Source organism: Phyllobates terribilis, unplaced genomic scaffold (assembly GCF_046119375.1).
Source record: "Phyllobates terribilis strain yellow unplaced genomic scaffold, ASM4611937v1 Scaffold_10__3_contigs__length_209671492, whole genome shotgun sequence".
Taxonomy (NCBI): Eukaryota; Metazoa; Chordata; class Amphibia; order Anura; family Dendrobatidae; genus Phyllobates; species Phyllobates terribilis.
In genome coordinates this window covers 76,404,287-76,431,017 of record NW_027362770.1, presented here as the reverse complement: position 1 = coordinate 76,431,017, position 26,731 = coordinate 76,404,287, and the positions used below count along the sequence as shown (strand labels likewise).

Below are 26,731 nucleotides of genomic sequence, written 5' to 3'. Positions count from 1 at the left end.
ATTCATTTTAGAATATATTTTTTTTACCTTAATACAACCTTGTCAAACGTTAAACTGTTATATTTTGAATTCCTTATTTGAAGATCTTACATTTATGCATTTTCTCTGTTTATAGACAAAATAGAAGATGAGCTGGAAATGGCAACAGTTTGTTATCGCCCAGAAGGGCTAGAACAGCTTGAAGCACAAACAAATTTTTCAAAACGAGAGCTCCAAGTTCTTTATAGGGGTTTCAAAAATGTAAGTTCATTTCCGGTGTTATAAAATCTTGGAATGTTGTAAATGTTTGATAAGTCTGTAGTAATATTTTTTTTTAAATTGATAGTGTAAAAATAAAATATTGCTATATTATGTACATTAAAGAGAACCTGTCATGACCAGAAACCCTGTATTTCTGCAGATATTGGGTTAATCTGCAGGTAAATTTCATACTGTATATGTGCAGCATGTTTGCACAGCAGGCTACTAACCAAAGTGTATAGGTTATTGTGAGCTACGACTGTAACTGCTCCCTGCACGCCCCTATGACTGAAAGTGGGAGGCTTCACTGTAAACGTATTTATTATGTATTTTTTATGCATTGCTTATATAGCGCCATCATATTCCGCAGCACTTTACAGACATTATCAATACGGTCCCCTTTAGGGCTCACAGTCTAAATTCCCCATCACTATGTCTTTGAAGTGTGGGAGGAAACCATTAGAGCATCTTGAGGGAACCCTAAAAAACACGGGGAGAACATACAAACTTCTTTCAGATGTTGTCCTTGGTGGGATTTGAACCCAGGACCCCAGCGCTACAGTGCTAACCACTGAGCCACCATGCTCAATTTCTCCCTATAGCTTTTCTTACAGTGACGTACAGTACAGACCAAAAGTTTGGACACACCTTCTCATTTAAAGATTTTTATGTAATTTCATGACTATGAAAATTGTACATTCACACTGAAGGCATCAAAACTATGAATTAACACATGTGGAATTATATACTTAACAAAAAAGTGTGAAACAACTGAAAATATGTCTTATACTCTAGGTTCTTCAAAGTAGCCACCTTTTGCTTTGATGACTGCTTTGCACACTCTTGGCATTCTCTTGATGAGCTTCAAGAGGTAGTCACCGGAAATGGTTTTCACTTCACAGGTGTGCCCTGTCAGGTTTAATAAGTGGGATTTCTTGCCTTATAAATGGGGTTGGGACCATCAGTTGTGTTGTGCAGAAGTCTGGTGGATACACAGCTGATAGTCCTACTGAATAGACTGTTAGAATTTGTATTATGGCAAGAAAAAAGCAGCTAAGTAAAGAAAAACTAGTGGCCATCAATACTTTAAGAAATGAAGGGCAGTCAGTGTGAAAGATTGGGAAAACTTTGAAAGTGTCCCCAAGTGCAGTTGCAAAAACCATCAAGTGCTACAAAGAAACTGGCTCACACGAGGACTGCCCCAGGAAAGGAAGACCAAGAGTCACCTCTGCTTCTGAGGATAAGTTTATCCGAGTCACCAGCCTCAGAAATCGCAGGTTAACAGCAGCTCAGATTAGAGACCAGGTCAATGCCACACAGAGTTCTAGCAGCAGACACATCTCAACAACTGTTAAGAGGAGACTTTGTGCAGCAGGCCTTCATGGTAAAATAGCTGCTAGGAAACCACTGCTAAGGACAGGCAACAAGCAGAAGAGACTTGTCTGGGCTAAAGAACACAAGGAATGGACATTAGACCAGTGGAAATCTGTGCTTTGGTCTGATGAGTCCAAATTTGAGATCTTTGGTTCCAACCACCATCTCTTTGTGTGACGCAGAAAAGGTGAACGGATGGACTTTACATGCCTGGTTCCCACCGTGAAGCATGGAGGAGGAGGTGTGATGGTGTAGGGGTGCTTTGCTGGTGACACTGTTGGGGATTTATTCAAAATTGAAGGCATACCGAACCAGCATGGCTACCACAGCATCTTGCAGTGGCATGCTATTCCATCCGGTTTGCGTTTAGTTGGACCATCATTTATTTTTCATCAGGACAATGCCCTCAAACACACCTCCAGGCTGTGTCAGGGCTATTTGACCCAGAAGGAGAGTGATGGGGTGCTACGCCAGATGACCTCGCCTCCACAGTCACCAGACCTGAACCCAATCGAGATGGTTTGGGGTGAGCTGGACCACAGAGTGAAGGCAAAAGGGCCAACAAGTGCTAAGCATCTCTGGGAACTCCTTCAATATTGTTGGAAGACCATTTCCGGTGACTACCTCTTGAAGCTCATCAAGAGAATGCCAAGAGTGTGCAAAGCAGTCATCAAAGCAAAAGGTGGCTACTTTGAAGAACCTAGAATATAAGACATATTTTCAGTTGTTTCACACTTTTTTGTTAAGTATATAATTCCACAAGTGTTAATTCATAGTTTTGATGCCTTCAGTGTGAATGTACAATTTTCATAGTCATGAAAATATAGAAAAATCTTTAAATGAGAAGGTGTGTCTGTACTGTATATATACAGTATATATATATATATATATATATAATACAGGGTGGGCCATTTATATGGATACACCTAAATTAAATGGGAATGGTTAATGATATCAACTTCCTGTTTGTGACACATTAGTACAGTTATATGAAAAAGTTTGGGCACCCCTATTAATCTTAAGCTTAATGTGTTATAAAAATTGGTGTTTTTGCAACAGCTATTTCAGTTTGATATATGTAATAGCTGTTGGACACAGTAATATTTCTGCCTTGAAATGAGGTTTATTGTACTAACAGAAAATGTGCAATCTGCATTCAAACAAAATTTGACAGGTGCATAAGTATGGGCACCCTTATCATTTTCTTGTTTTACATACTCCTACCTACTTTTTACTGACTTACTAAAGCACTTTTTTTGGTTTTCTAACCTCATTGAGCTTTGAACTTCATAGCCAGGTGTATGCAATCATGAGAAAAGCTACTTAAAGTGGCCACTTGCAAGTTTTTCTCCTGTTTGAATCTCCTCTGAAGAGTGGCATCATGGGCTCCTCAAAACAACTGTCAAATGATCTGAAAACAAAGATTATTCAACATAGTTGTTCAGGGGAAGGATACAAAAAGCTGTCTCAGAGATTTAACCAGTCAGTTTCCACTGTGAGGAACAGAGTAAGGAAATGGAAGAACACAGGGACAGTTCTTGTTAAGGCCAGAAGTGGCAGGCCAAGAAAAACATCAGAAAGGCAGAGAAGAAGAATGGTGAGATCAGTCAAGGACAATCCTCAGACCACCTCCAGAGAGCTGCAGCATCAACTTGCTGCAGATGGTGTCACTGTGCATCGGTCAACTATACAACGCACTTTGCACAAGGAGAAGCTGTATGGGAGAGTGATGCGAAAGAAGCCATTTCTGCAAGCACGCCACAAACAGAGACGGCTGAGGTATGCAAAAGCACATTTGGAGAAGCCAATTTCTTTTTGGAAGAAGGTCCTGTGGACTGATGAAACCAAGATTGAGTTGTTTGGTCATACAAAAAGGCGTTATCCATGGCGGCAAAAAAACACAGCATTCCAAGAAAAACACTTGCTACCCACAGTAAAATTTGGTGGAGGTTCCATCATGCTTTGGGGCTGTGTGGCCAATCCCGGCACCGGGAATCTTGTTAAAGTTGAGGGACGCATGGATTCCACTCAGTATCAGCAGATTCTTGACAATAATGTTCAAGAATCAGTGATAAAGTTGAAGTTACGCAGGGAATGGATCTTTCAGCAAGACAATGATATAAAAAAACCGCTCCAAATCTACTCAGGCATTCATGCAGAGGAACAATTACAATGTTCTGGAATGGCCATCCCAGTCCCCAGACCTGAATATCATTGAACATCTGTGGGATCATTTGAAGAGGACTGTCCATGCTCGGCGACCATCAAACTTAACTGAACTGGAATTGTTTTGTAAAGAGGAATGGTCAAAAATACCTTCATCCAGGATCCAGGAACTCATTAAAAGCTACAGGAAGCGACTAGAGGCTGTTATTTTTGCAAAAGGAGGATCTACTAAATATTAATGTCATTAATGTATTAACTATTCTGGTGAGGTGCCCATACTTATGCACATTTTCTGTACAATAAACCTCATTTCAAGGCAGAAACATTACTGTGTCCAACAGTTATTACATGTATCAAACTGAAATAGCTGTTGCAAAAACACCAATTTTTATAAAACATTAAGCTTAAGATTAATAGGGGTGCCCAAATTTTTTCATATAACTGTATATGGGAGGGGTAAAACTTTTCCAGATGGGTGGTGACCATGGTGGCCATTTTGAAGTCAGCCATTTTGGATCCAACTTTATTTTTTTCAATGGGAAGAGGGTCATGTGATACATCAAATTTATTGAGAATTTCATAAGAAAAACAATGGTGTGCTTGGTTTTAATGTAACTTTATTCTTTCATGAGTTTTTTACAAGTTTATGACCACTTATAAAATGTGTTCAAAGTGCTGCCCATTGTGTTGGATTGTCAATGCAACCCCCTTCTCCCACTCTTGACACACTGATAGCAACACCAGACGAAATGCTAGCACAGGCTTCCAGTATCCATTGTTTCAGATGCTGCACATCTCGTATCTTCACAGCATAGACAATATATGATCATACATTCTGATTAAATTATTGAAACCACAGGTATTATACACTGTATTGTGCCTATATGATTATTTAGTTTATATATATATATATATATATATATATACATATATATATACTAGATGGTGGCCCAATTCTAAGGCATCAGAACTCTAGAATATGTATGCGGCCGACCGGGCGCAATTAGCAGAGCAGAGTTTAAATTTGGCGCCAAAATCGTTAATTAGTCGTGGCCGGCAACCGCGACCAATCATCAAAGCGGTGTTTAAATTTGGCGGCAATATCAGTGATTGGTCGCGGGCGGCGGCCGCGACCAATCAGCGAGCCGTGTTGGTGAGGACTTGAGAGCGTGTTTAAATTTGGCGCCAAAATCGCTGATTAGTCGCGACCGCGACCAGTCAGCAAAGCGGTGTTTAAATTTGGCGCCAATAATGCTGATTGGTCGCAGCCGGCGACCGCGACCAGTCAGCAGAGCGGGGTTTAAATTTGTCGTCAAAATCGCTGATTGGTCGCGGCCGCGACCAATCAGCAGAGCGGGGTTTAAATTTGTCGTCAAAATCGCTGATTGGTCGCGGCCGCGACCAATCAGCAGAGCGGTGTTTAAATTTGGCGCCAAAATCGCTGATTGTTCACGGCTGGCGGCCGCGACCAATCAGCAGAGCGGTGTTTAAATTTAGCACCAAAATCGCTGATTGGTCGCGGCCGGCCAGCAGCCGCGACCAATCAGCAGAGCATTGTTTAAATTTGGCGCCAATCTCGCTGATTGGCCGCGGCTGGCGGCCGCGACCAATCAGCAGAGCGTTGTTGAAATTTGGCGCCAATATCGCTGATTGTTCACGGCCGGTGACCGCGACCAATCAGCAGAGCGGTGTTTAAATTTGCCGCTCATATCGCTGATTGGTCGCGGCCGGCCACTGCAACCAATCAGCAGAGTGGGGTTTAAATGTGGTGCCAATAATGGTGATTGGTCGCAGTTGGCCACCGCAACCAATCAGCAGAGCGGTGTTTAAATTTTCCTTCCATATCGCTGATTGGTCGCAGGCGTCGACCGCGACCAATCAGCGTCGTATTAGTGAGGACCGGGGAGCGGCGCTGCTTGTGCGGCTACTTCCGCTGCGAGAAGCCGGGAGATGCGCCGCTGCTCGCAGCAGAAGCATCCCGACCGGCAGCACCGCTCCCCGGTCCTCCGTTCAGCTAGCGGCCGGGAGATGAGCGCCTCGCGCCGGTCATCTCCCTGCTGCATCGCCGCTGACCTCCGTCCTGCAGATGAGCCGCTAACGGCCGCCATCTTTTTCTCAAATCCCGCGTCGCTGATTGGCCGCGGCCGGACCAATCAGCGACGCGGGATTTCCTGGACAGACAGAAAGACAGAAAGACAGACAGACAGACAGACGGGATAAGACGATTATATATATAGATATATATATGTTGACCTATACATGGGACTTTTTTCTGGGGTTCTTACAGTTACTCACCCACCAATTTGTCTTTGCATCTGCATCTTAGATATTACCAATATTTTAGTAATTGTACCTAAGAAAATTAGATTCTTTTTCCATTAGTTGTGATTTCAGACCTGGCATGTTTTGTTTTTAGGTTTATTTATGCCTTATAGTGCCTTTTGGGACACATTGTCCAGGTTTTGTAGATCTTAGATGTTAAATATAAACTAATTAATTTAAGTAGCAAAAATGGGGATATTTATTTAGCAAAAGCTGATCAGAATTATTTCTCAAATTGTGCTAAAAAAAAAAACCTCCAAAAAACCCCAAACTGGTGTACATGTCATGAGCCTAAGTTATAATGCAGTTCAGACACTTTTAATGCCTCACTAGACATTTTGGTACAGTGTCTACAAAAAGGTTAAAAACATTTAAAAAGCTCCAGAAATGGCCATAATACAAAGCACAAAACACAGACCTAGTCTATAATAGGACTTAGGTCCAACCCAAACCGTCTCAATAAATGGCACCAATCTCATATTTAAAATAGAAGTATACATCTATTGAAAATGTGTGGCTGGGAATATTACTCAATACTATTCATATGAAAATACCTAGTATGTTATGTGCTACTGGGCACACAGACAATCTATACACTCATAATGAAAAACTGATTAGCAAGTAAAGTGCAAAAGTTCTACATATAAAGTGCGAAGAAGTGCAAAAAAATAAACATGTAGCATCTATAGAGACTAGTCTTGAGCGAGTGTGCTCACAACTACTCGTTACTCACCAGAACATCACAGTGCTCGACAAGCTTGGCGCTCGGCGAGTATTTCTGGGTTGCTTGGGCAGGAACTTGGGTCTCCTCCCTGCATGTTTGGCGCTCTTTAGAGAGCCAATGAACATGCAGGGATTGCTTGCTGCACACTGTAATGACGTAGCCATGTTGGTTGTGGGCATTACAGTGATTGGCTGGTCGCACAGCGTCATCGGGTTTATATAAGACCTGACGCCGCTATGCTCGTCACAGTCTACCCTGGAAACAGGCAGAGTAGGAAGAAGTGCTGCTGAGTGAGGGACAGGATTGTCAATTTAATAGTTAAGTATAGGTATTCAACAAGTATATATACATCCATCTGAACTAATAGTCCTTCTGAAGACTAAATCGGCTGCATATATTACTGTTGATAGCAGGAGTTAGGCAGAGATTGTGGACACTGTACATAGCACAATAGAGTCCATTGCATGTTCTGTCTGGTGCTGCTGTTACATATCTACATAGCCCTAGATATCAAGGCTATTTTTTTTTGCTCTTAATCCTGATTAGTAGCTTAAAAAGCAATATAGTACACCATTTTACTGCTCCATTTGATTGTTAGCAAAATACAGACATTTTTTTTATTCTATTCACGTTGTGGTATCATATTACTTCAGTAATAATACAGACATTTTGTGGAGCGTGCCAAATATTACACTCTATTTAAAGTCAGCTAGCTGCATTTTGTTGAATGTATTCACACTTGGTCGCTGACCAATACCATACTACAAGAAAACAGCTTAAAACCATGGTCGTCACACGTGATCTCATATTACTGCAGTAATAATCCAGAAATTTTTGAGGGTGTATAAGATATTACACTCCCTTTAAAGTCTGGCAGGTGTATGTTGGTCCAAACTTTTCGCACTTGGTCGCTGAGAAACGCGAGGGTCACGGGAAAGGCAGTGTATCATAAAGTCAGCCAAGTGTACCAGACTGCCAACAGCCAAGACTTCCCTGTCCTGACCAAGGAGATGACTGTCCATGCTGTCCTCTTCATCCTCCTCCTGGGCCTCCTTCTCATTCTCCCTCTCCTCAGGCCATCCATGCTGAACAGACGGTATGACTGTTGTGTGGGTAGTACCATCTGTAACTCAGGAAACCAGCTCCTGTTCTTCCTCCTCATTATCACCCAATCCGCATTGAGAGGAGATGAGACTGGGCTGTGTAGCATCACCCTGTATAGTTCCGTTCTCCGCCTGCAATGCCTCCTCTTTAATTGTGAGCAGCAAGCGTTTCAATAGACAGAGAAGCGGGACGGTGACGCTAATTATGGCATCATCGCCACTCACCATATTGGTAGAGTCCTCAAAGTTTTGGGGATGGCACAGATGTCAGACATCCATGCCCAGTCAGAGCTCTTATGTGTGGAGGCTGACCTGAATACCGATGGGTGTGTTGAAGCTGGTTCTCAACAACTGCCCTCTGCTGCTCACAAATCTTCCCAACATATGCAACGTTGAGTTCCAATGTGTGGTGACATTGCACACCAGTCGGTGAGCTGGAAGCTGCAAACGCTGGGCTGCAAATGGGTACACAACACACAGCATACTTTCAAAAGCAGCTCAGGCAGATCTATATTAAACCAGTGTGCCGTCAGTGCAACTGCGTTGTTGAGGGCACGGGTAATGTTCTGGGACACGTGCATGTGTATGGCGGGGACGGCACACTGGGAGAAATAGTGGCAGCTGGTGACCGAGTACAGAGGGACGGTCGCCGCCATGAGGTTGTCTCCACAAGCCTAAAAGGCAACATTTCAAGTGCAAGCTTTCGAGAAATGTTGCAGTTTAGTATTGTGGCCTGTGGGACATTGGCTGTGTATTTGCACTTGCGTTCAAAGGACTGGGGTAGGGACAACTGAACGTTGCGCTGGGACAATACATGGACCTGGTTGCTGATGGTAGTTGCAAATGTGCAACGACAGGTGTGGGGCGAGAGGCATCTTCACCTGCACCATGGACAGGGGATTGGCATTCACGCACAACAATGGAACAGGCAGTGGTGTCACCCACAGACACTGTTTCTGGACCCTGACATTCGGCCCAACTAGTCGGGTGCTGTGCTGTCATGTGCCTGAGCATGCTGGTGATGGTCAGGCTGGTAGTTTTGCTGCCCCTGCTGATGCTGGCATGGTAGATGTTGCAAATGGCCTTTTTGGGGTTAACTGGACAGTCTTTAGAAAAGAGCCAGACTCGGGAAGACCTAACAGTTGGACTGGCAACTTCCCTCATGTTGGTGTTCCTGGAAACAGTTGCCCGCCTTTTGTCTGTGACCACTCCACTGCTTGTTCCTGCCTGTTGTGGTACTATGGGCGAGAGGCCCAAATTTATAAATGGAAAAGTGAACAGCTTCTAAGAGTGTCCACGTGTGGGATCACTTGTCTCCGGGCACTCGTCATGGTGGGAGGAAGGACGATCAGGGTGAGGAATATGTGCTCCAGACTCATGACTACTGAGACTGGACCGTGTGGAAGACAGGGTGGTGGTAGTGGCAGACTGACTGGAATTATTATCTGCTATCCAACCAACAACCTTTTCACACTGGTCTGGCATCAATAGTGGTGTTCTGCGGCCTCCTGCAAAGGGGGACAAGAAGGTAGGGTGACATGATGTGGGAGCTTGTTGTGCTCCATCAATAGGCACAATTTCAGCTTGCCCACGGCCTCGGTCTCTGCGTGCACCATCACGATCACGTCCACTTCCCCGTCCCTTTCCACACACCTTGCCTATTTTAAATGGAGTATAATATTTGTCATGTTCCCAAAAATGTCTGTATTATTACCACAGTGATATAAGATCTCGTCTGATGACCACGGTTTTAGGCAGTGGCCTAATAGTATGGTATTGGTCAGCGATCAGGTGTGAATAGGTTTGAACAACACACAACTGGCAGATTTTAAATGGAGTATAATATTTGACATGCTCCCAAAAAAATCTGTATTATTAGCACAATAATATTGAATCACGTCTGATGAACATGGTTTTAGGCACTTGCCTATTAGTATGATATTGGTCAGCGACCAAGTGTGAATAGGTTTGAACAACATACAACTGGCAGACTTTAAATGGAATATAATATTTGCCACATTCCCAAAAACGTCTGTATTATTACTGCAGTAATATATCACCTTAGATGATGGACAAGTGTCTCTGCTTCCACAATACAACAATGCTATTAGAATCAAACAAATTTGGCTTTATGCTGCTAACAAGCAAATGGAGCAGTAAAAATGGTGTATTACTTTGCTTTTCATCAAAATTATCAGGATTAAGAGCAAAACGAATATTAGCCCTGATATCGAGGACTACGGATATCAGTAACAGCAGCAGACAGAATGTGCAATGGACATATACTGCTGTATACACTCTCCAAAAACTATGCCTGCTTTACTCTTGCTATCACCAGGATTGATATGCATCAGAATTAGTCCTTAGAAGGACTGTTAGTTTAGATGTATATTGCTGTGGAATACCTGACTAAATCAATTACCAATTCTCTCCCTCACTCAGCTGCAGCTCTACCTACTCTGCCTGTCTGAAGCATAGACTGTAACGAGCATAGGGTCACTGGGTCTTATATAGATCCGATGACGCTATGCGGCCAGCCAATCACTGTAATGCCACAACCAACATGACTGCAGAATTACAGTGACTGGCAGGCAATCACCACATGTTAATTCGCTGTCTAAACAGCTCAAAAGATGTGAGGCGAGGACTCGAGTTCCCACCCGAGCATTTAGGAAATACTCTCTGAGCACCGAGCATCTCGAGCAGTGAGATGCTCGGGTGAGTACCGAGTAGTTGCGAGCATACTCGATCATCACTAGAAGTGACATATCAAGAAAGACGGTGCATGTGTAGCACCAGAGTTGCAAGTATACAACGGTGCCCACGTCCGGACTTCAATAAAATGGCGACCAACGAATGATCCACACGCATGCGTAATAAAGAGATAGATGGCGCATGTGCAATAGAAATGAGTGCAGAGAAAGAACTTGTATTTGAAACAGGATCAGCAAGGGAAACCACAAATACATGCCAATTGCGAAGATATAACAAGGAGATGTGAATGCTTGCAATGCCAAGAATGAGCCACTAGAAGGCTTAAGTTAACCAGAGAAAAAGAGAGGTATTGTATCACATGATAGTATCTATAATATTATCAGGGATGTGTCCTTCTGTCTGTAGCCTCTCTAGACTGTGCATGCGCACTGCTTCTGTGCAGTGTGGCCAGAGACAGAAAGACACATTCAGTGTTTAGAGACAGGGAGGAGGACGAGGATGGAAAAGTGTGGCACCAGAGATTGCGGTATGCGTAGGCAGGATAGGGGAAGAGGATGGGGGAGCAAATACAAGAATGGGGGTGAGGATGGGAGATGATATACAAGGATGGGGGACCAGGATGGGGGAGCATATTCCAGAATGGGGGAGCATATTCCAGAATGGGGGACCAGGATGAGGGGTGCATATACCAGGATGGTGGAGCATATCCCAGGATGGGGGACCCAGATGGGGGGAGCATATACCAGGATGGGGGAACATATACCAGGATGGAGGACAATATACCAGGATGGGGGACCAGGATGAGGGACCATATACCAGGATGGGGAATCAGGATGGGAGAGCATATGCCAGGATGGGGGATCAGGATGAGGGAGAAAATACCAGGATGAGGGGGTTTATACCAGGATGGGAGACCAGGATCAGGGAGCATATGCCAGTATGGGGGAGCATATTCCAGGATGCGGGGAGCATATTCCAGGATGGGCGAATGAGATGGGGGATCATGTATGAAGATGGGGGAGCATATAGCAGGATGGGGGACCAGGATGAGGGAGAATATTTCAGGATATGGGAGCATATACCAGGATGGGGTACCAGGATGGTGACGCATATACTAGGATGAGGGAGCATATTCCAGGTTGGGGGAGCATATACCAGGATGGGGGAGCATGTCCCAGGATTGGGGACCAGGATGGAGGAGCATATACCAGAATGGGAGACAAGGATGGGGGGGCATATACCAGGATGAGGTAGCATATACCAAGATGGTGGGAATATATTCCAGGATGGGGGACCAGAATTAGGGAGCATATACCAGGATGGAGGAGCATATACCAGGATGGGGGACCAAGATGGGAAAGCATGTACCAGGATGAGGGACAAGGATGGGAGAGCATATACCAGGATGGGGGACCAGGATGGGGGAGCATATATCAGGATGGGGGACCAGAATGGGGAGAGCATATACCAGGATAAGGGAGCGTATTCAAGGATGTGGAACCAGGATGGTGGGTGCATATACCAGGATAGGGGAGCATATTCCAGGATTTGGGACCAAGATGGGAGAGCATATTCCAGGATGAAGGACCATAAACCAGGATGGGAGAGCATATTCCAGGATGAGGAACCAGGATAGGGGGATCATATACTAGGATGGGGGACAAGGATGGTGGAGCATATATAAGATATTAGACCAGGATGGGGGAGCATATACCAGGATGGGGGAGCATTAGGCTTCAATTATGGGGTCGGAGGTGGCACCGGTTCAGTCATTGCTCCGAGAATACAGAGCAGCCGCGGTAACCATGCCCCCAGGCCTGACTGACAGCCAGCCTGAATGTAGAGCCAGTGTCAGTCAGTGCTGGGGGTGCAGTTACAGCCACCGCTCTGTATACTTAGAGCAATGACTGAACCCACGGCACCCCGACCCCATGAATAAAGCTAAATGCTGGCAGGGAGAATAAATTTAATTTTATTCCTGCTGCATTCGGCTGCGTGCAGCCACCGGGCAACATAATAACTCTGTTAACCTACAGATTGACCGCATATCTGTAGGTTAATAGAGTTATTTCTGATGCACGTTCCCTTTAATTTTGTAGCACAATACTTCAATAAAATGGCGCCGGAGTCAGCTCATGGGCATATCGCTCTATCAGGCATCATTTTTTTAAGACACTGTCTTTGAATTCACATATACAGTGTCTTCAATAAAATGGCGCCTGATAGGGCAGTATGCACAAGTGCTGAATCCGGCACCATTTTATTGAAGTAATGTACTACAACGTTAACATAGCAGTGCGCATTCACCGCCCATCGCCGTTATCCATATGGCCGGCTCATGCGCACTGCTATGTTGACATTGTAGTACACTACTTCAATAAAATGGTGCAGGAGTCAGCACGTGAGCATACCGGGATCTCCGGTGCCATTTTATTGAAGACATTGTATATGCAAATTCACAGACCCAGTGTCTTAAAAAAAATATGGTAAGTCCAGCAAACCTAGAAGTGGTTTTGCTTAAACAAAGCAATTGCCAAAAACCAAATGACAAATAAATACAAATATATTTATATATGAAAATTAATATAAAATAATAAATGAAAAATAAATGAAAAGAAAAAAATAATCAAGAATAAATATAAATAAAAAATATCTAGAAAGATAATAAAAATTAATAACAAATAAAAAACAAAATTATACAAAGAATTATGTATAGTAAATAAAAAAATAAAAATAAAAATATTTATAGAATCCCACAAATGTTTTGCCAAACCAATATTTACATGTAAATATATATTAGAAATATAAAATAGTTCCTTATTTTACCCCCCATTTCAGATTCCACATAAATAAATGAAATGCAGCTATGGAAATTTCAATGTAAATATGCATTTATATACACTGTGTGCAGAATTATTAAGCAAGTTGAATTTTAGAGGATTATTTTTATTATTGATCAACAACTATGTTCTCAATCAACCTAAAAGACTCATAAATATCCAAGCTTAATATTTTTGGAAGTTGGAGTGGGTTTTTTTTTAGATTTGGCTATCTTAGGATGATATCTGTGTGTGCAGGTAACTATTACTGTGCAGAATTATTAGGCAACTTAATAAAAAACAAATATAATCCCATATCACTTGTCGGTGCACAAAATTTAGAAATAAACATTTCTGACATGCAAAAACAAAAACCGAAAAAATTAGTGATCAATATAGCTACCTTTCTTTATGATGACACTCAACAGCCTTCCATCCAAAGATTCTGTCAGTTGCTTGATCTGTTTTCGATCAACATTGCGTGCAGCAGCCACCACAGCCTCCCAGACACTGTTCTGAGAGGTGTACTGTTTTCCCTCCCTGTAGATCTCACATTTTATGATGGACCACAGGTTCTCTATGGGGTTCAGATCAGGTGAACAAAGGGGCCATGTCATTATTTTTTCTTCTTTTAGACCTTTACTGGCAAGCCACGCTGTGGAGTAGTTGGATGCATGTGATGGAGCATTGTCCTGCATGAAGATCATGTTTTTCTTGAACAACACTGTCTTCTTCCTGTACCACTGCTTGAAGAAGTTGTCTTCCAGAAACTGGCAGTAGGTCTGGGAGTTGAGCTTCACTCCATCCTCACCCCGAAAAGGTCCCACAAGTTCATCTTTGATGATACCAGCCCATACCAGTACCCCACCTACACCTTGCTGGCATCTGAGTCAGAGTGGAGCTCTCTGCCCTTTACTGATCCAGCCTCTGGCCCATCAAGAGTCACTCTCATTTCATCAGTCCATAAAACCTTTGAAAAATCAGTCTTAAGATATTTCTTGGCCCATTCTTGACGTTTTATCTTATGTTTCTTGTTCAAAGGTGGTCGTTTTTCAGCCTTCCTTACCTTGGGCATGTCCCTGAGTATCTCACACCTTGGGCTTTTTGATACTCCAGTAACGTTGCAGCTCTAAAATATGGCAAAACTGGTGGTAAATGGCATCTTGGCAGCTTCACGCTTGATTTTCCTCAGTTCATGGGCAGTTATTTTGCGCCTTTTTTGGCCAACATGCTTCTTGCGACCTTGTTGGCTATTTGCCATGAAACGCTTGATTGTTCGGTGATCACGCTTCAAAAGTTTGGAAATTTCAAGACTGGTGCATCCCTCTGCAAGACATGTCACAATTTTGGACTTTTCAGAGCCCGTCAAATCTCTCTTCTGACCAATTTTGCCAAAAGAAAGGAAGTTGCCTAATAATTAAGCACACCTTATATAGGGTGTTGATGTCATTAGACAACACCCCTCCTCATTACAGAAATGCACATCACCAGATTTACTTAATTGGTAGTTGGCTCTCTAGCCTATGCCGCTTGGAGTAGGACAACATTTATAAAAAGTATCATGTCATCAAAATACTCATGTGCCTAATAATTCTGCACGCGGTGTATACTAGATACTAACACCACTCCCTTAACTCCAGATATACTAAGCATTGGTATAAAAGATTCAGATACATAATATAAAAGTATACCAAAATGTCTAGCTTCCTGATTTCCACCAGTAGGTTATGTAAATCTGTCCCTTTAAAAACCAAAAAGGTATCTATATCAGAGTAACTGACACATTTGGTTTTGCTTGTGATAACTTAGGGTCGCAGTAAATCATTTGTTAGGTCACCAACTCTGATACTGGAAGGTACCAGTTCTAGACCCATAATATTAATCTCTCTAACGCTAGTGTTATGTTCTTGCAAAAAATGTGAAGCAATTGAGGTAAGGGTTTTACCTTTGGCCAAATCTTTTCTCGCTATCCCAATATTTGAAAGGTGGTGATGTTTGTGTCTTTGGAATTCTAGAGAGGTTTGATCCACATATATTTTAGTTTTAGGGCAGTTACTGATAAGGGCATACACAAGATTCATGCTACGACAATTGTAGTAGCTTTTGGAGTTGATCTTTCCTGGAGGTATAGACAGAGTAATACTTTCATTTGCAATCATCAATGAGCAGATAGTACAGCCTCCACAAGGATACGTACCCTTTAATCTGCTCCCACTATTCAAATTGTAAGACATTTGTAGTGACTAACAGTTAAGTGATCCTTAAGGTTTTTTGCTCTTTGTGCCATTTTTGGGGTCTTTGATATACAATGTTTGAAGTTTGGAATCGATAAGGAAGATGGCTCATTTCTATTGAAAATCTGCTTGATGTCAGACCACTGGTTGTTATAGTTCGTGACCATATTAACTGTATAGGTGGTTTCTCGTACTTTGGTGAAAAAATGTCACTTCTGTTGCTTTTAATGAGTGTTGGCATGCTTTTCAAAACAACTTTTTTAGGCTATCCCCTAGGACTAACCTGTTAGTCAGGTCTTTGGCTTCGATCTTGAAATTTTGCAATGTGCTACAATTCGTTCGTACCCTTAAAAACTGTCCCTTCGGGATGCTGTTCTGTAGATGTATTGGACGGAAGCTGCTATAATGTAGAAAGCTGTTGGTGGCGGTTGGTTTCCTGTATAACATAGTCTTGATCAAAGAGCTCTCAAGTGTAATTCTTAGATCTAAAAAATCAATAGATGATGGAGAGAGGTTACATTTAAGAGCAATGTCCCAAGGGTTGTTATACAGATCAGCAATACATTATTCAGATTCCTCTATAGTTCCTCTCCAGAGTAGTAGAATGTCATCTATAAAACTGAACCATTGGATGATATTAGAGTGAAATTCTACCACGAGCCAAACATTTTTTTTTCCTCCATCCACCCCAAAAATAGGTCTGCAGAAGACGGAACATAATGTGCCCACATTGCTGTGCCAGAGATCACTTTGTAGAAGACACGTAGTTTTTGTTTTAGATCTAGAATAACAAATCCAAAATAAAGGAATCATGTGTTCTACTATCCTTGGTATAGGCATTCAACTTCTATACCCAACTCATGTTTGATTTTGATGAATAAGGACTCTACATGTAAAGTCAATAAGATGGTACCTGGTGGGATGTGAGAGTATCAAGACGTTGAATTAGTCCCTGATGTATGAACCTAGAGAAGAGACCATGGGTTGAAGATAAAGATCCAGATAAATGGGGGTCTACAAATTGCTCAAATTGATAGAAACAGGGCTGAAATGACATGGGAACAGCATGGGGAAGACCCATGGAAGCATCTCTGAATGCCATGTCGCTGCTGGGAACAATGTTATCAGAGTACGCCACTTTTACAGACTTACAATAAAAGATACAAAACCAAAGATAAAATAGATTTTACTGGAAAGAATGTTAAGAAACATTCTTTCCAGGATAATGACTTGTATATAAAGCAAAATAAATAAGATAGCCATGTTCACATGTACTGTTTTTGCACATTTGCATTGCTCTCAATGGTGAAAAAAACATTCACCAATAAATGTAATTTTGACATTTTACTATCTTATCTGGCCATGTGGTGTATGAAACATGATCAGACACATCCTGATTCATTTATGAAGGCGGGACTTTGAAAGTCACATTTTCTTTTCAGGGCCTATTTCTAGAGGGCCAACAGGCGGTCCTTACTAGTTTTGAGCCTCCCCCGTAGTGTTCGGGTTCGGTTCGGTTCGTCGAACACCGAAATGTTCGTGGAACTGTTCGTCGAACACCTTAGAACACCGTCGAACACCGTTAAAACCAATGGCAGGCAAACAAAAACACATAGAAACACGTAGAAAACACCTTCAAAGGTGTCCAAAAGCTGACTAACTGCTCAGAAGACACTCTCTTTAAAAAAGCCGGCCAGCAATTCAGCAGCGGCATACACCGGTACCCGACAATTTAGACAAGAAGGAATAGAGCATCACACATAGATTAGATAGATAGAAACATGTCAGTCACATATATAAGAAGTACAGTGACAGTGCTGCTTACTGTACTTGTCATTTAGTGTTAAAGGATTTATTTAAAAAAATAATAGTGTTTTCATGCACCGTCTCTTTAAAAAAGCCGGCCCGCAATTCAGCATCGGTACCCGACAATTTATAACAGGAAGAATAGAGCATCACACATAGATTAGATAGATAGAAACATGTTAGTCACATATATAAGAAGTACAGTGATAGTGTTGATTACTGTACTTGTCATTTAGTGTTAAAATAAAGGATTTATTAAAAAAAAAAAATTGGCGTGGGGTTCCCCGTAATTTTAGTCTCTAGCGGAGGTTAAGCAGACGGCTCTGGCAGATGTTTGAAGCCTTAGAAGGGGGTAATACCCACGGAGCTTCCCAGGCTACTAATATCAGCCCCCAGCTGAATACCTAGCCTTTACTAGCTATTAAAATGGGGGACCCCAAAAAAAATTACGTGCGGTCCCCCCTATTTTGATAGCTAGCAAAGGCTAGGCAGACAGCTGGGGGCTGATATTAATAGCCCAGGAAGGATGCCATGAATATTGGCCCCCTCCCAGGCTAGAAACACCAGCCGTCAGCCGCCCCAGAAATGGCACATACATAGGATGTGCCAATTCTGGCACTTAGCCTCGCTCTTCCCACTGCCCTGTAGCGGTGGCAGTGGGGTAATAGGGCTGGGGTTGGTGTCAGCTTATAATGCCAGCTGACATCAAGCCCAGGTTAGTAATGGAGAGGCATCTATGAGACAACCCCATTACTAACCCCATAGTCAAAGTTAAAAAAAAACACAAACACCCAGAATAAAGTTCTTTAATTGAAATAAACACACAATTCTTTATTGTTCTAAATTAAACCATACCTACAGTCACGCCCATTCCAGATGAAGCCAATGTCTTCTGCAATAAAAGTAAAATAATGAAGCAACATCATCCTTACCTTTCCATGGTTCCCACGACAGCTTCAGCTCTGCTACATTCACATGACAGGCTGGACCGCAGCAGAACGCTGCCATCCAGCTTGCCATGCGGCAGACACTGAGAAGCGCAGGCATGCTTGCGCTCTGCAGTGTCTCTGAAGGATGACAAGCTGGATGGCAGCGCTCAGCTGTGATCCAGCCTGTCATCTCAATGCCATCCCAGCGTGGAATAATTCTTCTGCTGAAGCGCTGAGCGCTGAGAATTTTCCCACGCTGTCAGTGACGTGCATGAGGTGAGCTGAGTTCATTGGACATGAGCTCACCTCATGCACGTCACTGACAGCGTGGGAAAATTCTCCTGCACTCACCGCATGCGCAGGAGAATTTTCCCACGCTGTCAGTGACGTTCATGAGGTGAGCTGAGTTCATTGGACATGACCTCGGCTCATCTTTATGCCGTCACAGCGAGACACTGAGGAGCACAAGCATGCCTGCGCTTCTCAGTGTCTGCCGCATGGCAAGCTGGATGGCAGCGTTCTGCTGCGGTCCAGTCTGTCATGTGAATGTAGAAGAGCTGAAGCTGTCGTGGGAACCATGGAAAGGTAAGGATGATGTTGCTTCATTATTTTACTTTTATTGCAGGAGATCATTGGCTTCAGCTGGAATGGGCGTGATGGTAAGTATGGTTTAATTTAGAACAATAAAGAATTGTGTCTTTATTTCAATTAAAGGACTTTATTCTGAGTGTTTGTGTTTTTTTTTTTAACTTTGACTATGGGGTTAGTAATGGGGGTGTCTTATAGACGCCTCTCCATTACTAACCTGGGCTTGATGTCAGCTGGCATTATAAGCTGACATCAACCCCAGCCCTATTACCCCACTGCCACCGCTACAGGGCAGTGGGAAGAGCGAGGCTAAGTGCCAGAATTGGCGCATCCTATGGATGCTCCATTTCTGGGGCGGCTGACGGCTGGTGTTTCTAGCCTGGGAGGGGGCCAATATTCATGGCACCCTTCCTGGGCTATTAATATCAGCCCCAGCTGTCTGTCTAGCCTTTGCTAGCTATCAAAATAGGGGGGACCCCACGTAATGTTTTTGGGGGTCCCCCATTTTAATAGCTAGCAAAGGCTAGGTATTCAGCTGGGGGCTGATATTAGTAGCCTGGGAAGCTCCGTGGGTATTACCCCCTTCAAAGGCTTCAAACATCTGCCCCAGCCGTCTGCTTAACCTCCGCTAGAGACTTAAATTACGGGGAACCCCACGCCAATTTTTTTTTTAATAAATCCTTTATTTTAACACTAAATGACAAGTACAGTAATCAACACTATCACTGTACTTCTTATATATGTGACTGACATGTTTCTATCTATCTAATCTATGTGTGATGCTCTATTCTTTCTGTTATAAATTGTTGGGTACCGGTGTATGCCGCTGCTGAATTGCCGGCTTTTCATGTTTCACTGTTAGCACTGTTCCCATCGATTTGGGCAACCACTGTAATGCCACAACCACCATGGCTGTGGCATTAGAGTGAGTGGCAGACAATCCCTGCATGATTGGTGCTCTAAATAGCGCCAGACATGCAGGACACGCTTTTGGTGCACGAACAGTTATCGAACATAACCTCGAACAGCCGAATTTTTTACAAATCGTTCGCGTTCGTCGAACGACTCGAACACCGCCCAAAACAGCTCAAATTTGAGATTGGCGAACAGTTCTAGTCGAACACTGCTCATCTCTAGTCCTTACTATTGTTAGAGGGCCAGAATTTGGCCCTCACTAACCATTTTTGGAGGGCCAGCAGATGTCTATGCTTTGCATAGCTGTATATTGCTACTGCAATATAATTTATCTATCTGAGGTGGTCAGATTTTCATTTTTGTATTAATTGTATTAATACTGTAAAGTTTGAAACTTGGAGGGCCAGCAGGTGGCCCTCACAATTTACTGCGTGCCAGCAGGCGGCTACCACTATTTTTAGAGTTCCAGCAGACGTCTTGTGGACAGATGAGACCAAGATAGAGCTTTTTGTTAAAGCACATCATTCTACTGTTTACTGTAAATGGAATGAGGCTTACAAATAAAAGAACACAGTACTTACAGTCAAAGAAATTTAGAGGTTGTTTTGCTGCCTCTGGCACTGGGTGCCTTGACTGTGTGCAAGGCATCATGAAATGTGAAGATTCCCAAAGGATTTTGGGTCGCAATGTAGTGATGAGTGTCAGAAAGCTGGGTTTGCATCCTAGGTCATGGGTTTCCAGCAGGACAATGACCCCAAACATTATTCAAGAAGCACCCAAAAATGGATGGACACAAAGCACTGGAGATTTCTGATGTAGTAATTCGAGCTCCAGTGCCTTAGCCTCCCACCACTACATCTAAAATACAGATGCTATAGAGAAACACAATAAATCATTTAATTTTGCCTGCTTTGATGAATTTCTAAGTACAGATCTCCAAAAAAAATCACAAATCTGTTAATGAGTTTTTTGAAAAAAGCAATCAAGTTAGGGACAATGAAAGAGATGCATGTCACCAGAATGAACACTCATTTCCAGCAGATTATACCACCTAGCTTACATTGCATTTTTTCAGCGGTTTCTTTTCTGCAGCAAAACCTGATCTCTTGCCGGGAAGGATTGTTCAGTATTTTGCTTGTTTTTTCCCTTGTTCTTTGCCTTTGTTTTTGCTGATTTTTTCAAGATCCCAAAGTTCAGCTTTGTTTTCACTGCAGAATCATGAATACAGGTCACCAAAGACATATGTGAAACCATATTAACCAGAATTTCAAATGTAACAGTGGAGGGAGGTGAATAGTTGCACTGGCAGTGCATTGAGTTTGTAGGAGACTATTTTCACACTATGGTCTACCAGTGACCTGCTTAGTCATTGTTCAGTTTCACACCTCTGTGGGCCACAGGTATTGTTCAATCTCACACCTAGCTCAGCCAATGATTACTGTGTAAATATCACTAATTTTATTATACTGTACTATCCAAACTGCCATCTCAGGTGACCAAGACAAGATGGTAAAATCACAAAAAAAAATGAGTTTCACATACTGCTCTAATTGCTTTTTTTTCACTAAAAATGCAGCAAAACCTGATAGCTTTGTTCACACTAGCCGTTTTTTCAGCACTTTTTCACCACCCATTACTTCCAATGGGTGAAAAACGCTAAAAAAACGTTGAGAATACGCTGAAAGAAGTGACATGCTCTATTCTGTAAAAAAACATGCAAAGCACAAAATACTGATCAAACAAAAATCACGGTGTGTGCATGAAATTTCAGCAATCTCATAGACTTTGCTGGTACTGTAAAATGCAGCAGAAAATGTGCATAAAAAAGCATAAAAAAAGCTGAAAAACGCAATGTGTGAACATAGCCATAATAGGGAATAGAATTTGTTTTTTTTCAGTTGCAGCATCAAGATTATAAGGCAATAATCCCTGACTAGATGCCTGTATGACACTATCCCTAGTGCGATAGCTCACCGTGCATGAATTGCTGAAAAGACAGGTAATATTGTAGAAAATAAAATAGATTTGAATTGGCCCTGAATTAATTTTTTTTTTTACGTGGCAGCACCAAACTGTGGAGGAACTCAAGCAACGCTGCCTGCTGTGATTCATTTCTGAGTACAGATCACCGTAAAAATGCTTAATCTGCCAATGAGTGTTTTGAAAAAAGCAATCAAGTTATAGATAGTGGAAGAGATGTATGTGACCACAAGGAACACTCATTTCCAGCAGATACCACCTACCACCTGTTCCCATACTAAATGCAGCAAACAGCTGTATTAATAGGGAATAGAATATAAGTTTGGTTTTTTTTGCTTTTCTTCGGTTGCAGCATCAAGAACTACAGTTAGATCCATATATATTTGGACAGAGACAGCATGTTTCTAATTTTGGTTCAAGACATTACCACAATGAATTTTAAACAAAACAATTCAGATGCAATTGAAGTTCAGACTTTCAGCTTTAATTTGAGGGTATCCACATTAAAATTGGATGAAGGGTTTAGAAGTTTCAGCTCCTTAACATGTGCCACCCTGTTTTTAAAGGGACCAAAAGTAATTGGACAGATTAAATAATTGTAAATAAAATGTTCATTTCTAGTACTTGGTTGAAAACCCTTTGTTGGCAACGACTGCCTGAAGTCTTGAACTCATGGACATCACCAGACTCTGTGTTTCCTCCTTTTTGATGCTCTGCCAGGCCTTCACTATGGTGGTTTTCAGTTGCTGTTTGTTTGTGGGCCTTTCTGTCTGAAGTTTAGTCTTTAACAAGTGAAATGCAAGCTCAATTGGGTTGAGATCAGGTGACTGACTTGGCCATTCAAGAATATTCCACTTCTTTGCTTTAATAAACTCCTGGGTTGCTCTGGCTTTATGTTTTGGGTCATTGTCCATCTGTAGTATGAAACGACGACCAATCAGTTTGGCTGCATTTGGCTGGATCTGAGCACACAGTATGGCTCTGAATACATCAGAATTCATTCGGCTGCTTCTGTCCTGTGTCACATCATCAATAAACACTAGTGACCCAGTGCCACTGGCAGCCATGCATGCCCAAGCCATCACACTGCCTCCGCCCTGTTTTACAGATGATGTGGTATGCTTTGGATCATGAGCTGTACCATGCCTTCGCCATACTTTTCTCTTTCCATCATTCTGGTAGAGGTTGATCTTGGTTTCATCTGTCCAAAGAATGTTCTTCCAGAACTGTGCTGGCTTTTTTAGATGTTTTTTAGCAAAGTCCAGTCCTAGCCTTTTTATTCTTGATGCTTATGAGTGGCTTGCACCGTGCAGTGAACTTTTTACTTTCATGCAGTCTTACTTTCATGCAGTCTTCTCTTTATGGTACATTTGGATATTGATATGCCTACCTCCTGGAGAGTGTTGTTCACTTGGTTGGCTGTTGTGAAGGGGTTTCTCTTCACCATGGAGATTATTCTGCGATCATCCACCACTGTTGTCTTCCGTGGGCGCCCAGCTATTTTTGCATTGATGAGTTCACCAGTGCTTTCTTTCTTTCTCAGGATGTACCAAACTGTAGATTTTGCCACTCCTAATATTGTAGCAATTTCTCGGATGGGTTTTTTCTGTTTTTGCAGCTTAAGGATGGCTTGTTTCACCTGCATGGAGAGCTCCTTTGACCGCATGTTTTCTTCACACCAAACCTTCCAAATGCAAGCACCACACCTCAAATCAACTCCAGCCTTTTATCTGCTTAATTGAGAATGACGTAACAAAGGGATTGCCCACACCTGTCCATGAAATAGCCTTGGAGTTAATTGTCCAATTACTTTTGGTCCCTTTAAAAACAGGGTGTCACATGTTAAGGAGCTGAAACTCCTAAACCCTTCATCCAATTTTAATGTGGATACACTCAAATTAAAGCTGAAAGTCTGAACTTCAACTGAATCTGAATTGTTTTGTTTAAAATTCATTGTGGTAATGTCTAAAACCAAAATTAGAAAAATGTTGTCTCTGTCCAAATATATATGGTCCTAACTGTATAAGGCAATAATCCTTGACTAGATGCTTGTAATACGCTATTCCTACTGTGATAGCTCACCCTACACAAATTAGAGATAAAAGCAGTATTATTAGAGAATAGAATCTATTGGAATTTGCCCTGAAAAAAGCTATTAGTTTAATGCAGTATCACCAAGGACTGTTATTTCATCAACCCTGCTGGGGAATATAGTGGAGCGTTTTGCATGTACTCAGCCTGATATGGAGGAGACCATGATATTCCGTAATTACTGTATAAAGTCTCCTGTACTGGCTGTGAATTAAATTCTGACTAGATTCCTGCAATATGCTATCCCTTGTGCGATAGCTCATCGTACAAGAATTGCCGATAAGAGAATTCCCTAGGTGACGACCACCTGACAGCCCACAATAAGGCACTGGATCAAATATTAATATAAGCCACCGGCTCTTGGTTTCCAAAAATGTTCCCTCAACTAGAAGGTGGAGCCTCACAAAAGCATTTTTCCCATTATTAAGGAGTGGGCCACTTAGACTGGTAAAGCTTATACACTAAGTGCAAGGGATGCCAAAAATTAGAAGGAGGCACTCCAATACCCCTTTGAAGATTCATAGTGGAGGACCTCAGTACACATTTTTTTCACATTATTATGGAATGGGTATCCTAGACTGGTAATGCGTATGCACTAAGTGAATGGACTTCAAAACATTTACCCCTGGGGGGTATACATATATTTCAAAGAATGTTAGAGGTAGGCCTCTAAAAATTATTAATGCGGGCCCCATAGACACACTTAAAAAATTGATAGCAAGGGTAGCATGTTCTCCATGTTGTTATGGTGATGGAGGAGAAGGAGGAAGACGAAACAAAAAAGACAAAATCCATGTTTGGGTGGGAATGGGTGTAGGGGAATAGACCAGAAAAAAAACAAACACTGGATTTGAATTTATGTTCCGTTGCTGTTATCCGGTGTTGTTGAGAAGTCTGGGCCAATCCAGCCCTTGTTCATTTTGATAAGAGTCAGCCTGTCAGCATTTTCAATTGACAGGCGGATGTGCTTATCAGTTATAATACCCCCGGCGGCACTAAAAACACGCTCTGACAAAACGCTAGTGGTAGGCAGGGGCCTCCAAAGCATAGAGAGACAGTTCATGCCATATGTCTAGCTTGGATACCCAATAGTTATAAGGCACAGAGGAATTACGGAGGGTGCTGGTATGGTCGGCAAGGTTCTCCTTCAGCATCTTCCAAAACTTTTCCCTCCTTGTCAAGCATCACAGCCTAGGTGCTTGGAGGATCTGAGAAAACTGTCCCAGATCTTTGATAGTGCTCCCCTACCTCTGCTGCATGTGGTGTGTGTCTCCCTCTTTCTACTCCTTGGTTGTGCAAAGAACTGTGACCTCTGCTGCCAGCATTGTGAGATGGGAATTTTTTTAATAAATCTTCAACTAGGGCCTTCTGGTACTGCAACATTTCAGTAGACCTCTCCGCCAGGGGAAGGAGAGACAGAAAGTTCTCCTTGTAGTGTTTGTCTAGAAGGGTGACCAACCAGTGATTAGTGTTGACCAAAATGCATACAATGCGAGGATCACGGGAGAGGCAGCAGAACATAAAATCAGCCATATGTGCCAGACTGCCAACAGCCAAGACTTCCCTGTCCCCACTAAGAGGACGACTGTACATATTCTCCTCATCATCATCCTCGCCCTTCTCTTCGTTCTCCCTCTCCTCCTCATCTTCAGGCCATCCATGCTGAACAGACAGGATGAAGGTGGTGTGGGTAGTGCTGTCTGAAATGCAGGCGACCAACTCCTGTTCCTCCACCTCCTCCTCATTATCACCCAATCCACATTGAGAAGATGAGATGAGGCAGGACTGTGTAGCATCACTCTGTATAGTTTCTTGCTCCATCTCAACTTGCTCCACCTCCAAAGCCTCCTCTTTAATTGTGAGCATTTCAGTAGTCAGAGAAGCGGGATGGTCACCCTGATCATGGCATCATCGCCGCTCACCATTTTGGGCAGGTCCTCAAAGTTTTGGAGAATGGCACAGATGTCAGACATCCATGCCCACTCATCATCTCTTATGTGCGGAGGCTGACCGGAATACCAACGGGCATTCAGAGCCGCCACCAGGTTACAGCTATTGTCACACACAACCATTCATGGCTGTAGGTTCAGGAATGAGAGCCACAGATCAGTCTGGTCTGTTAAGACTTTTTAACAATTCTGCAGCGAGGTGCAGTTTGTCACCTAAGCATATTAGCTTTAGCAGAGCCTGTTGACGCTTGGCCGAGGCAGTGCTACAGTGCTTCCAGCTTGCAACTGATGTTGACATTTCAGAGATGGAGGCTGAGGAGGAGGTGCATAAACTGCTGTAGAAGGTGGGATCAACCATGATTGAACCATGGTCCACAATCCTCAGTGTCGGCAGCACGTGTTCCATCCCAGGGTCCGAGTGGGTCCCGGCTTCCACAATATTCACCCAGCATGCCGTTAGGGAAATGTAGTGTCCCTGGCCACAAGCACTTGTCCATGTGTCTGTGATTAAGTGGACCTTCCCAGTAACAGCTTTGGTCAGGGCATGGCTTATGTTATGGGACATGTGCTTGTGTAAGTCAGGGAGGGCACACTGTGAGAAATAGTGGCGGCTGGGGACCAAGTACTGTAGGACGGCTGCTGCCATTAGGTTGCGGAAAATTTCCATCTCCACAAGCCTAAAAGCAACATTTCCAGGGCAAGCAGTCTGGAAATGTGGCCATTTAGTATTGTGGCCTGTGGGTTGGAGGCTGCATATTTACGTTTGCGTTCCAAGG

At 42.8% G+C, this 26,731-nt stretch overlaps 1 protein-coding gene across 3 annotated transcripts in view; it reads left to right on the top strand.

Moving 5' to 3' along the window:
* Window positions 1-26,731, top strand: part of LOC141164413 (A-type potassium channel modulatory protein KCNIP1) — an 858,918-nt gene that overhangs the window by 230,741 nt on the left and 601,446 nt on the right. For all 3 annotated transcript variants that reach the window (XM_073649607.1, XM_073649608.1, XM_073649606.1), the window contains one exon: window positions 116-240. In XM_073649607.1, coding sequence (XP_073505708.1) covers window positions 116-240 — 125 coding nt within the window. The remainder of the gene's footprint in view (window positions 1-115; window positions 241-26,731) is intronic.